At 39.7% G+C, this 13,354-nt stretch overlaps 1 protein-coding gene across 8 annotated transcripts in view; it reads left to right on the top strand.

Moving 5' to 3' along the window:
- Positions 1 to 11,468, top strand: part of scn8aa (sodium channel, voltage gated, type VIII, alpha subunit a) — a 54,928-nt gene extending 43,460 nt beyond the window's left edge. For all 8 annotated transcript variants that reach the window (XM_028020571.1, XM_028020604.1, XM_028020624.1 and 5 more), the window contains 6 exons: positions 3,186 to 3,470; positions 3,880 to 3,933; positions 4,664 to 4,801; positions 4,894 to 4,998; positions 5,091 to 5,361; positions 6,274 to 11,468. In XM_028020571.1, the coding sequence (XP_027876372.1) occupies positions 3,186 to 3,470; positions 3,880 to 3,933; positions 4,664 to 4,801; positions 4,894 to 4,998; positions 5,091 to 5,361; positions 6,274 to 7,433 (2,013 nt within the window). In that variant the 3' untranslated portion in view covers positions 7,434 to 11,468. The remainder of the gene's footprint in view (positions 1 to 3,185; positions 3,471 to 3,879; positions 3,934 to 4,663; positions 4,802 to 4,893; positions 4,999 to 5,090; positions 5,362 to 6,273) is intronic.
- The last annotated feature ends 1,886 nt before the right edge of the window (positions 11,469 to 13,354 follow it).

Below are 13,354 nucleotides of genomic sequence, written 5' to 3' on the forward strand. Positions count from 1 at the left end.
TAAACTTTAATATATTTCATTGTTTTTGAAATAGACAAACACAAAAAGGAATGTTTTTTAAAACTTCTTTGTAAATAAAAATCTGAAAAGTGAGGTCTGTTGAGGTAAACTGCAGAGATACACAGCGAGGAAAGTCTAATAATGGGACAACTATGAGTAGTCCACAGTTCTAGTGATTGAGTTGTGCTCTAGTCAGCCACAATCAATGTAAAATCATTTTGCATCACCTTGAGTGTATTACTCCAGCCATGGGGGCCAGATTATGTTGTAAAAATGGGAGTGAAGGTGATAAAGTAAGGAGCATCAATAGCCGCAACATGTTTGTCATTTTTTATCTTTTCTTTGCTGTTCCTATCAGTTAATTGCTCATCAATATGTTGATGCAAAGAGTTAAAGTTGGATGATGTTGGAAAAAGTCACTGGGATTTTTGAGAAGCACAAAGCACCTTTGACTGTATCTGCTGTAGGCGAGTTTATTTGGGATTAATCATAGGTATGAGGGAAGTTGAAACATGCAGCTCTGTAATTAAACTGACTGAGATTCTTCCCTGTACATTGCTGTTAACCGCTCCACTTTGCTCCATTGTTCTGGTGCTTATGATCCCAACCATCAAACATGGTGGTTGCTGCGGCATGCTATGGGGAGACGTTTCTTCACTACGGACAGGGAAGCTGGTTAGAGTTGCTTTGTTCCTGGAGCAGATATTTACCCTGACAGATCAGCAGGTGGAAACGCCAGTTCTACTCAATATTGATTCAGGGGAGCTTTATTTACAGGCATGCCACACTTTTCAGATTGTTATTTATAGAACATTTTGAAAACTCTGAATGACTTTCTGTCCACCTCACAATTACATGCTAATTGGTGTTGATCTGTATCTTAAAATCCCAAAACGTCAAACAAATGAGGGAGCAGAAAAAAGTTTTAAAATGCTAAAAGTTAATGATGCGTTTTCAGTCTGAAACTTTGCTTGACAAACGATGTCTATGGACTGTTTTATTATTATTTTTTTGTTTACTTGTCTTTCTTCTCCTCTTGATGCTGCTTGCTTTTAGTGTTTTGGGCAGTGTGATTAGACTGTTAGTATAACATAACATCAACCAAGTTTCAGCATATTATTTTTCTTCTGGCAAATCTGCCTGACGAAAATGACACCTAAATAAATATTAGGTACAGTACTCTGACAATTATACTTTTTAAAAAAAAGAAATATTTCAAGGCTGATCCGTTTGAGGGAGATACTCATTGTACATTGTGCTAGCAAACTTCAGCAGTAATCTCTCTATCCACACATTTCTCTATTTATTTATGTATTGATTTGAGCGGATTCTTGAGATTGCACAATGCCATGTAACACGCATGTGTAATAACTGCCGATGCACATTCTGCATTTTTGAAAGCCATTTTCCCTCTTTCTGAGAATGCTTTCTACACAGCATGGCCTTTGTTATTTAACAGAATTTATTTGAAAGCGGTAAGATTGTAACTCGAACCAAGCAAAGAGTCATTCTCTCAGCGAGTTCGCTGGCACCACTGTGGAAAAGCAATTCTGCAGTCTGTTGTTTTGTAATTTAGCATTTGAGATTTGAGGAATTTTCACAAGTGTGCCCTCCATTATTTCTGCGTTCATCGCTGAGAGAATCCCGCTCTTAGAGCTCCTCCCTGTCTGTTTGTTAAGAGGAGGGAATATGGCTCCACAAAACGAGTCTGCCAAAGAAATGCATGCTCAGCTGTCTGCCTGAGAGCTGCTGGATGGCCTGCCTAACACTAGTCATGAGCGGTTCAACAAGTGCTGAGCTTTTGAATCTACAGTAAGAAAATAAAAAAAGAAGAACTGAGCAGATTAGAGATTTGAAGTGTGGGAATTTTTCCCTCTAAATTTTTCCATTTTGTTTTGAGATGGGCTTGTTATGGAGAAGAGCTATATTAGAAAGATGAACTGCATAAGGTTGGGGTGGCTAGAGTGGACACTTCATAGTGATATGGCAAAACACTTTTTAGTTTTTTTGCAGATTAATCAAACACTCAAATTTTATTGTTGGTTGATTATATAAATATCTGCTCACAGATTTCTGAGTATGAATATTTGAGGTTACAACATGAACCATTCATCAGCAGTTCAGTGAGTTGTGGTGTGCGTCATTTATTACATTTATTGTCATTTTTGGAGAAATATTTTGTAAATTGCACAATTAGTTTCTGAAAATAATTTGAAGTATATTTACTCAGAGTATTGCTTTCAATTGTGTTAGTAAAGATTACAAAAATAAAACATTATTTTAGTAACACTAAAACCAAAACTGCACATGCATCCTGATTAAAAGTTAGAATATAGTTGAAATTTCAGTAATAAAAACTTAAATTAATATTAGATTAATTCATTACAAAGATAGCTGGAGATATTTTGAACCCTCCTTTCTTTTAGTTTGAGTATGGTTTGCAGATAATGAAAGATGTGGTCATCTCTGTTGCTCTAGAGTCTTTTTCTGATACATTTTTCCTTCCACTTAACTTCCCATGACAGTCCTGCACACAGGTTATTGGCTAACTTTCATTCTGCAGGATGTCATGGACTCTGCTGGAAAACTTTCAAGTCAGCAATAATCCTCATTATTTTTGCATTTAAATCATGTCGTTATTGGTTTCGCAGAGGTTAATTTGTTTTTTATTAACTGGAAACCATAATTATCAAAAATTAAGAGGAAGATTTAAATATATTTACTCTGACAATTCTATGCAATGAATAATTTGGCTTCTCTTTGTAAATTAGATTTTAAAAAATTAAGCTGTTCTTCTTTATGGAGATGCCCATTTATTGGAACAAAAGATAACAAATCTCAACATGAATGCTAAAATTTCTATCTGAAAGAAAAAAGTATATTTTTATAATATAAATTAAACATTTTACATCTTGTAATATTTAACAGATTTTTTAAAGCTAATTTTTTGTGTGCCAGAGTGTTCGATTGTGCACAAAGCAGTTTTAGTCCCATTCTTTGACATACTATTGATCATCCTGCTCTTCAGACTCTGATGTCAACTCTTAAAAAGATTTAGTAACAGTTTGAAGGATTTTTGTATAATGCCATAACAATATGTAGTGTCTTATCTGAGGGGTGAACATGAGCTGGGTTAGTTTCATGCTTCTCACACTGTTATATCCTTTCTCCCTGGTCTGGTTTAGGTGGTAGTCAACGCCTTGGTGGGTGCCATCCCTTCCATTATGAATGTGTTGCTGGTTTGCCTCATCTTTTGGCTGATTTTCAGTATCATGGGGGTCAACTTGTTTGCGGGCAAGTACTACTACTGTTTCAATCAGACGTCAGAGGAATATTTTGATATCGAAGTTGTCAACAACAAGACCCAGTGTGAGGCGCTTATTAGAGATAACCATACTGAGGTCAGGTGGAAGAACGTCAAGATCAACTTTGACAATGTGGGCGCTGGCTACCTCGCCTTGTTGCAAGTGGTGAGAGCGTCACTTCTCGTCTGACTTCATTTCCTGTTTCTCTAACTTGCATTGATTTCCTCATTTTCCTGCACTTTCTTTGATGCTTTTCTTTATTTTTAAGCGTCACTTGAAGGCCTGCTTGTGCTTTATTTGTGTTTTGTCTTTCACAGCACTACGATAATGCCTTTTCTTCATGTTCATTGAGCATTTATGAGTGTGCTTCTCCATGCCTTTTTTCTTCATACACGTTTCTTTCCATGCACAAGCTGTACTACAGGACATGCATCAGTTTCGGTTTGAGTTTGAGTCTCCTTTAATGATTATAATCATTTATATTTATTTATTTATTTGCTTGCTTGCTTGTTTTTCTGGTCTGCTGAATGGGGTCGAACAAATGTAAAATGTAATATTGTCTTTCTTTCAAAAGGCCACATTCAAAGGTTGGATGGACATAATGTACGCTGCAGTGGATTCCAGAAATGTATGTTCACAGATTTATTTGATTATTTATTTACTACTCCCACTGTGTACTGGTCTGTGAGAAGGAAATTAGGATCATAAGAATCTGTTGTTATTTAGATCAATCAAAAAGACTAAAACCTTTTTCCCCAAGGAATATTTTTGGTATATGCAGTAAATTAATAAAATTATACCCAAAAAAGACAAGAAGCCAAATTAAAGAGTGAAAATGTAATTAATCTGCTCACCCTAGAAAGCCTTTTTCCTTCCTTTCTGTCTTTTCTTTGTCCTTTATTTCTTTCTTACTTGCATTCTTTCTACATTCATTTATATTCATTTCTTTTTTTATTTCTGTACTTTCTTCATTTTTTTTCCTTCCTTTCTTTCTTCATAGTCTAATACCAATATAATTTTGTGATCTCTCTTCTTTCTTGCTTTTTGTCCTTTATTCCTTCCCTTCTTGAACCCTTCGTCGTCCTTTGTTTGCTTTATTCTTCCTTCCTTTTGCACAGTTTTTTTTTATATGCTATTTTTAAACTCAACCCACTCTAGAAGCATCTGACATGAATTTGGAGTATTTGGATAATTTGAGTATTTTCTATGTAAAATCAAAGTGAATTTTTAACATGTACCTGTGTAGGAGCCCAGACTAACCCAGTCACCTCACGTCAGATTTAGACAGATTTTTCTTGTCTGCATAAGTGAATAAAAACATATTTGAAGTCTAAGTATTCTGCCTCTTTTCTTTTAAGGTGGAAGACCAGCCCAAATATGAAGTCAACATTTACATGTACATCTACTTTGTTGTCTTCATCATTTTCGGGTCCTTCTTCACCCTGAACCTCTTCATTGGTGTGATCATTGACAACTTCAACCAGCAGAAGAAAAAGATAAGAGCTGCTCTATCTCCAAATGTTTTTCATTTTGCTCTCAGTATCAAACGGGAACATGGTTATAACCAATGTTCTGTTTGTCCCTTTACTTTGGAGGTCAGGATATCTTTATGACGGAGGAACAGAAGAAGTACTACAACGCCATGAAAAAGTTGGGCTCCAAAAAGCCACAGAAGCCCATCCCTCGACCACAGGTGCTTATAGGTTATTTGTTTGGTTACCATGTATGCAGTTGGTTCGTTTGATTCCTCAGAAATCTCATCGTCTTTCCTCCCTGTTGTTCCAGAACAAGATCCAGGGATACGTGTTTGACTTTGTGACGCAGCAGGTCTTTGACATCTCTATCATGATACTGATCTGCCTCAACATGGTCACTATGATGGTGGAAACAGACGATCAGTCAGAACAAACAGAAATGGTTCTCTACTGGGTCAACTTCATCTTCATCGTGGTCTTCACCACAGAGTTCTTGCTGAAGCTTTTCGCGCTACGCCATTATTACTTCACCAACGGATGGAATATCTTCGACGTGGTGGTTGTCATCCTCTCTATCGTCGGTGAGTGACGGGTGTGGAAAGTGTGGAGCAATGAGCAGATATGAGCAAATTTACAGTCTTTCATAAGTGTTCACATCTCTTGAACTTTTAGTGAAAAACATTGAGTTATTTTATATAACCAACACAAAGTAGCACTTACAGTTGCCAGAAAAAGGACTCAAAGGGATTTTCCAATAAAAACAATGCTAATATTTGCAGACACGAAGTTCTAAAACATTTTTACAAATTTTTGTTGTTTTTGCTTTTTTTGTTGCACCTAAACATTTTAGATAAATAATAAACTGTTTAATATCAGGCACAGATATCCTATAGAAACCTAATAAGTGGTTATAGCACCGTATAGAAACAACAGTGTCTTACTTTGCTACCATAGAATTTTACTTACTAAATGTTTTAATTCACATGTTGAAGGGCCTTTTTCTGTTCTGTTTAAGATAATATCACAGCATCTCAATGTACTTTAAGTCAGGACTTTGACTAGACTGCTCCAAAGCATATTCTTAGGCAATTCAGAGGTGGATGTCCTGATCTGCTCCTCTTCCTGCACAGCACAAGAGCTTTAGCTTAAGGTCCCAAACTGATGGCTGGATATTAGCTTTCAGGATGTCCTGGTATCAAGTAGAGTTTCTGTTTATGGCAAGCTGTCAAGGTCCTAAAAGAGCAAAGCAGTGCTTGACCTATGTTAACATATTACAGAGAATGCTCTGCTTCGATGGTGGCAGCAGCATGCTGTGGGATGCTTCATTTCAGCTACAGGAGGCAGCAAACTACTTTAAACAGAGACAGAGGTTCACCTTTCCGCAGTTTCTAATGTCAGAGGCTTGTGGTCGCATTATATCAAATATTGACTCGTTTGCTGGGTGCTATTTTTCTAGCGACTTTATTTTACTATATTCTTTTTGTTTGCCTCAGGTATGTTCCTGGCTGACATCATTGAGAAGTACTTTGTGTCACCGACCTTGTTCAGGGTCATCAGGTTGGCTCGTATTGGCCGGATCCTGCGTCTGATCAAAGGAGCTAAAGGCATCCGGACTTTGCTCTTCGCCCTGATGATGTCCTTGCCGGCCTTGTTCAACATCGGCCTGCTGCTCTTCCTGGTCATGTTCATCTTCTCCATCTTTGGCATGTCCAACTTCGGCTATGTAAAGCACGGAGCGGGTATCGACGACCTGTACAACTTCGAAACCTTCGGCAACAGCATGATCATCCTGTTCATGATCACCACGTCGGCCGGCTGGGACGGCTTGCTGCTGCCAATTCTGAACTACCCGCCGGACTGCGACCCCAGCTTGGAGAACCCTGGCACTTCGGTGAAGGGCGACTGTGGGAATCCCTCAGTGGGGATTTTCTTTTTTGTCATGTACATTATTATTTCTTTCCTGATCGTGGTTAACATGTACATTGCCATCATTCTGGAGAACTTCAGCGTGGCCACTGAGGAAAGTGCCGATCCTCTCAGTGAGGACGACTTTGAGACCTTCTACGAGATCTGGGAGAAATTTGATCCCACTGCCTCCCAGTTCATTAGTTTCGCCAAGCTGCCTGACTTTGCCGACGCTTTGGAGCACCCGCTTCGTGTGCCGAAGCCCAACACTATAGAACTGATCGCCATGGACATGCCTATGGTGAGTGGCGATCGCATTCACTGCCTCGACATCCTGTTTGCCTTCACGAAGCGGGTGCTGGGCGACAGCGGCGAGCTGGACATGCTGCGGACGCAGATGGAGGAGCGCTTCGTGGCCGCCAACCCGTCCAAGGTGTCGTACGAGCCCATCACCACCACGCTGCGCCGTAAGCAGGAGGACGTATCTGCCAGAATCATCCAGAACGCCTACCGCACCCATCTCATCAGGCGCGGCATCATCTTCAAGCGGCACATTTTATCTAGTAACAAGCTTGAGAACGGCGGGACCAACCAGGAGAAAAAGGAGAGCACGCCATCCACAGCCTCTCTCCCGTCCTACGACAGTGTGACCAAACCTGACAAAGAGAAGCAGGACAAAAGCAAGGAGGACTGGGCCAGGAAAGAGAAGGACAAGAACCAGAAAGATGAGTGGGAATCCAAATGTTAGGATCCAGTGACTCCAAAATCTCAATTTAAACACAACGAGAACAGACTTTGGGCCCAGACACCCAACAAATGTAGAAAAACCATTTGCAAGTAAGATTAAAAGCAAGGAGGAAAAAAAAAAAAAAAATGTTTACATACTCAAATATACTGAGGCAATGTGGTTTCCTATGTTGTCAAAGACGGCTGAACCAAACGCAATCAGTTTACTGTGGAACTTCTGCTGCACAGCGACCAAGTTCATAGAAATGAGGAGTAAACACAAAAAAACAGGAACTCACGCATTTCTTTGGGGGACCAACTGCCACAGAATCCACCGCTCGACGTTTGGAGCGCTGCGGATCTCCTGCCACCACCGAGTGTGGATTAACCCTGCTGCAACGCTCCGGCGCCGTGGCACTGGATCGCTCAGATCCCGACAGAACTGTGTCAGCAGTCTAATGGAGGGGTCTGTAACTCCTTAGTTTACTGTCTTTATCAAGAAGAGAAGCATAATCACCCTGAGGAAGTTTAGCTTTTTGACGGATGCACTAGAGGCGGGGAGGAGACAAAGAGTTTTATTTTTTATTCATTTGATTAAATGTGCATCTTCACATTATTTGAGCAGCAAAAAAATAATAAGATAACATTTATCCCATGTCATTGGTCTTTTCATCCACTCTTTGTAATACTGATGCTGAAAAAGACTTTTTTTAACATGGGCTCTCACGCTGGAATGGGTACGACTCACTAGTCTGTGTAATTTGGATGGAGTTCCTGATAAAAATAATTTTTGTGCTTGTTAAATGCATAGAAATGACTTGCATGAAGGCATGTTTTGATCAGGAGTCATGCATGAGTTATCATAGTCCACAAGACACTAAATGTCAGACCACCGCAGTGGCTCAATTAAGCGCTTGAGACTGTCCGCCGAGGAAGCTAGGAGAACCGCAAATGGAGAATGCAGTTTTAGGAAATATTACAGAATGACATTTGTATTTCACAAATTTTTACCTGATTTATTTCAACCTCTGCTGACATGAACATGGGAATAATCAACGCAGGCGCTCAGAGCCACGGTCTCGGTTGGAGTCTCTGAATGTTAATAGCTTTGAAGGTTTGCGGCGCAGGCAGAATATCCTCATGTTGAGGCTGCACAGCACTTGGAAGGACATTCAAGCAGTTCTGATCAAATCTGAGGATTTCTTGGTGAACTTACTGCCATTTAAACTGTCTCTTTCCTCACTGAACTCTGGTGAATGCCATAACCATGAGAGCAGGGGATGTATCACGCCAAGGAATCCAAAATCCAGTGTGCTCAAGTATTGGTAGGTGTCCCATCTGCTGCAGAGGGATCAGGTATAAGATTTGAATTTTTGTTTCGGTTGCTTTTTTTTCCATTTGTGTTCTTGTTTCAAGGCAAGAGGAAGGACTTAAAACTGTGTTGAGGCGAAGGCAGTAGGTAATAGTTTTACTGAGCAACTTTCCCTGAAGATAGTCGTATTTACAATGTGAGTTCAGCGTAAGATTGTCCTTGGGATGCGTGTTTCAGGCCGTGCTGTTTAGAAAATTTGAGTTGTTAGCTTTACATATATATTTTTAAAAAACCTTTAAGTCTTTCACTGATGTCCATATGATGCAATCTTTCCCAAAAATAAAAGGCTGATGATCGGTGAAAGTGACATCTGATACAGCAGAGGTAGCAGAAATTTTTTGCAGGGACATGTCTGGTGCTTAGCATGTGTGGAAAGTGTGGACTAGGAGGAACTGTGAGGCTTCAGGGATGGGTGAAAAATACCAGCGGACCAATATGTAGATCGAGACCCTCCCTTCAGTGTTTCCGACCGACTGCCATGAGAACAAGAGATGAAGGCGAGAGCAGCAGGCGGTGAAGGTGCTTTTTGGTCTGAACTGGGAGTGCTGAAAGTCCCATGTTTGTCAGTGTATCATTGTGCTTCTGTGGGACCTCTTTGAACACTGTGTGGTCTTGCACCATCTCTTCGCGAACCTGCAGGCTTCCGAAACGCTTATCACCTGCCTAAAACGAGAGACAGAGGTAGAGGAGTGGGAAATTATGAGCAGACCTCACGTCGAAGCAGCTATGTTGTCTAAATAAGCTTTGTGGGTGTTTTTCACAAATAAACTGGAGGCTTCGCCAACTGCCTCCATCGACGTCCTGCCACTTATTTTCTACGCGGTGGAAATGGTCCTATTTCTTAGTGGATGGTCAGACACAAACCTGGCATCCGGCGTCACACCACTGTTGCCATTTGGTGTGCTCAACACTGCCTGTACCAATCTATCCCCCCACCCCTGTACAACAGCAAATGAGGTCTGTTTACAATACGAGGTCTCTGAACCAGTTTGGCGGCTGCACACTGAAACCAAATACATTCCCAATGAGGACCACAGGAGGAGCGAGTAAGGTCATCCAAACTTACCCATGTTCATCTTGGATGTAATATTTTAGAGTTATAAACATTCACGTTTAAAAAATACGAAAAAAGTAAAAAAAAAAAAAAAACAACAAAAAAAACCATAAAAGAAAAAAAAAACCCACATGTATATGTACAGTGCAGGCTATGATGTAAATGGCACAATCGCTGAAAAAGAATGAACTTTTTGAGAGAAGCTATAAATATTGTATTATATTGTTTTATTTTAATGGCATGCTTTGTTGTGTTTTTTTGTAAATACAGAATTTTAAAAATGTTACTACTAATAATCAAAAAGTGAATAATAACAATAATATAGAATGGCTTCCAGCTATGCCCTTTGTCACATTTGTTACTTTTTGGATTTTTTGAGACACTTTTCACTTTGTTGACGGAAACTGAATGAAATATAGATATTATATAATTCAAAAAGATATATACATGTATACATATGTGTCTATATGTATATACATAAAACAGGAGAACACTGTCACATTTGATTTATGTGCAACACATTCACGTGGATGTCTAAAGGAGAAAAAAAAAATTACAAACTGGTTGTTTCCAGCACTCTTTTCAATGTTGGGGGGGGAAAAAATAGCTCATGTGCAATGTTACTGGATGTAGCCTGATCATGACTTTAAAAGGATATTGTTACCAGCACATTTATCACTTAACTGTTGTATCTATCACATTCAGAGCACACACACCATTCCTACAGACACACTTCAAGGAAACTCTCTTCACTGCCCACCAACTTTACAGGGGATCTTATTCCAAGATGACGTCAGCAAGCGTGACTGACTTGTTCTTACATACTATGATACTGCCACCTAAACACACACACACACACACGCATGCAAACATGAGTGCCATTGCAGCTCAACACACCTGCAGTCATTTTCTCATCATCATCACTATCCTTTAGTTGAACGGTTCGTTTCTCATGTTCTACTCTATGGCATGTGCCTTTTTTCTGCTTTTTCTGCAAATTTGGATGTCAATGCCACTCTGAAGAAAAAAAAAAAACAACTAACAATGAGAAACATGTGTCCAAATTGAGGAGGGTGGGGATTTCTCCTTTTTTTTTTCTTTCTTTCTTTTTGGGGTGGGGTTGATTAATCAGGAATGTGAGGTCAGGTGTACAAGTGGAGGATCTTCCAGAAATTCAGCTCCCATCGTTCTATTTATGAGTGTGTGATGTTAACAGAAAAAAAACAACTAACTCGAAAAAATATTTTGAAAATGTCCTGTTCTTAGTGCTATACGTGTCACTCACTTGGCTTGTGAAAAAGCAGCTTGCCTTCTGTATTTTGGTTTGATTTCTTCCGTATTTCTGTTTCCATCTGAAATTTATTTTTGTATCAATAATTGATTATAGGAGTTATTATTTTTTAGCATGGTTTATTATGAGCTCTTTTTTTTCTTTTTGCTGAAAAAAAATTACTTAAAAAAAAGTGCTTTTCAAACTGTTATCATTTGACACCGTGACAAAAGAGGATATACAGTACAATACGATGGTGTGTTGCACAACCACTTGGACTCTTGGTTTAGAATATATGAAAGATTGTCTTCATTTGAGCACGAAACTTTTTATTACCAATAAAGCAGCCTTCCAGTTACAACCTGTGTGGCTTTTTGGATGTTGAGTTGAATGTCTGTAACTTTGTTTCACCACATGTACATGTACATGCATGCCAAAAGGTTTAATTTTGTTGTTATTTGACCAGACCGCCTGGTGATGTAAATTACCAGAAAGGACACATTTTGAGAGTTTCCATGAACCTCCTGGCTTTCCGTTTCCGACCGACTGCCGTGTTTTAGACTAGCAGTTTGCCATATGCTCCTCTTTTTCAGGTGGATTGAACAGAGCTTTTAAAACAAAGCTCTTTCAGATGTACAAATTGGGATGATATTTTAAAATCTGTTTTTTGCTAATAGCTGTGTCCCTTGGTCTTCATGAGGCTGGTTGTTCTCTAATGTTCTCCATCAAACCTATGAGGTCATCTGGATTCATAAGGAGATTGAATTACACACAGGTGAACTCTTCACTAATTTGAGGAATTCTAAATGTAAATAGTTTAATTATATTTTATTAATTAGTGTCAGAGTAAAGGGGGTGAGTACAAAAGCAGGCCAAACTTACATCTATACCCATTTCCTTCTGTTTTACTCTCTACTTTCTGTTGGTATGTAAGATAAAATCACACTTTAATTCTCTGATTGTATAGCTGATGAAAATGTCAACCATTGCAGTGCAGCTTATTTTTGTTTTGTTGCAGTATGAAAGCATAGCTGAGATTTTTTGCTGTAGTATTTATAAGTTTGCATCTCTGCCAGGAGATGGACTCTGTACCCTGAAGTAAGAATCCCAGATATATGCGATCACATAAATCCTAGGAAGAATTGGAAAACCAGTTTGCCTTTTTTTCCTTCTACTCACTTCCATTTTCATCTTTAAAACAACATCATCTCCCAGGCTCTGACTCTCCCTCAAGTCACGTGTACTCTTCAACTCACAGCATCCTCTCCCTCCCTTCCTCTTCATTTTTCAAGCGATCTGCTATTTTAAAACTCCCACCGTCTCCATGTGTTACCTAAACATGTTGGCGAAAGAAGGAAAGACCCGCTCATGATTTATCGACCCCGTTTTGCCAAAGCTTTGTTGCTGTCATGTTGAACACAGGACGGCCGTGTGAGATTGCAGTCAGGTAGAGAAAAAGAGAGGCAGGGAGAGTTCAGACTGGGAGGAGGGAGATGGGAGGTGGTTGAGCACTGCAGTGCAGATAAATTAATGCAGCAGTCGAGGCTGAGTCAGCAGCACACTCCCAGTTTACCACTGGGCTTCAGTTAGTGTGTGCCACTGGTCATAATTCACCCCCTTCACCCCCCCAAATAGAGGCAATGACATCCTTTATTTGAAAATAATAATAATAAAAAAATTAAAAAGCATGGGCGTTAAAAAAAAAATCGCCGACGGTGCAGGTGACGCTGAGTGTGGAGGAGCTGTCCCTGGAGGTGGAGCAGCAGGACGGACATCCTGTGCCCGGCTGTGGGGGCAGTCAGGGTGGGGCCACATGGATGGAGGATCGCGTTATGGGGAAAACATCATAATAATGAAGAAAAAAAAAGAGAGAGAAGTGCGAAGAGGGTGGGAGGTGGACGGGACTCGACCTAATTCGTGCAGAGCCACACCTACACACTCCTCCGCTTTTCCTCCTCTCACACCTCATCCTTCCCTCTGAAGCCGACACAGAACATGTGGTTTCTCTGTGGGCAAACCTGGAAGCGGCTAAATATAACGTTTTAAAGTGTCACCTACAAAACAACCGGCGCACTTTTCTTTTTCTTTTTTCTTTTTGGCTTAATATAGCTCAATTGAAGGTCATCTGAAAAAGTATTCACATCCTATGACGCTCGAGTGTATTGAAATAAATAGACAATTATTTCAAATCTATTAGTTTTCGTTTGCTTGTACTTTTATTTCACATGCATTCACATCTACTATTTA

This window comes from Xiphophorus couchianus, chromosome 1 (genome assembly GCF_001444195.1).
Source record: "Xiphophorus couchianus chromosome 1, X_couchianus-1.0, whole genome shotgun sequence".
In the NCBI taxonomy this organism is placed as follows: Eukaryota; Metazoa; Chordata; class Actinopteri; order Cyprinodontiformes; family Poeciliidae; genus Xiphophorus; species Xiphophorus couchianus.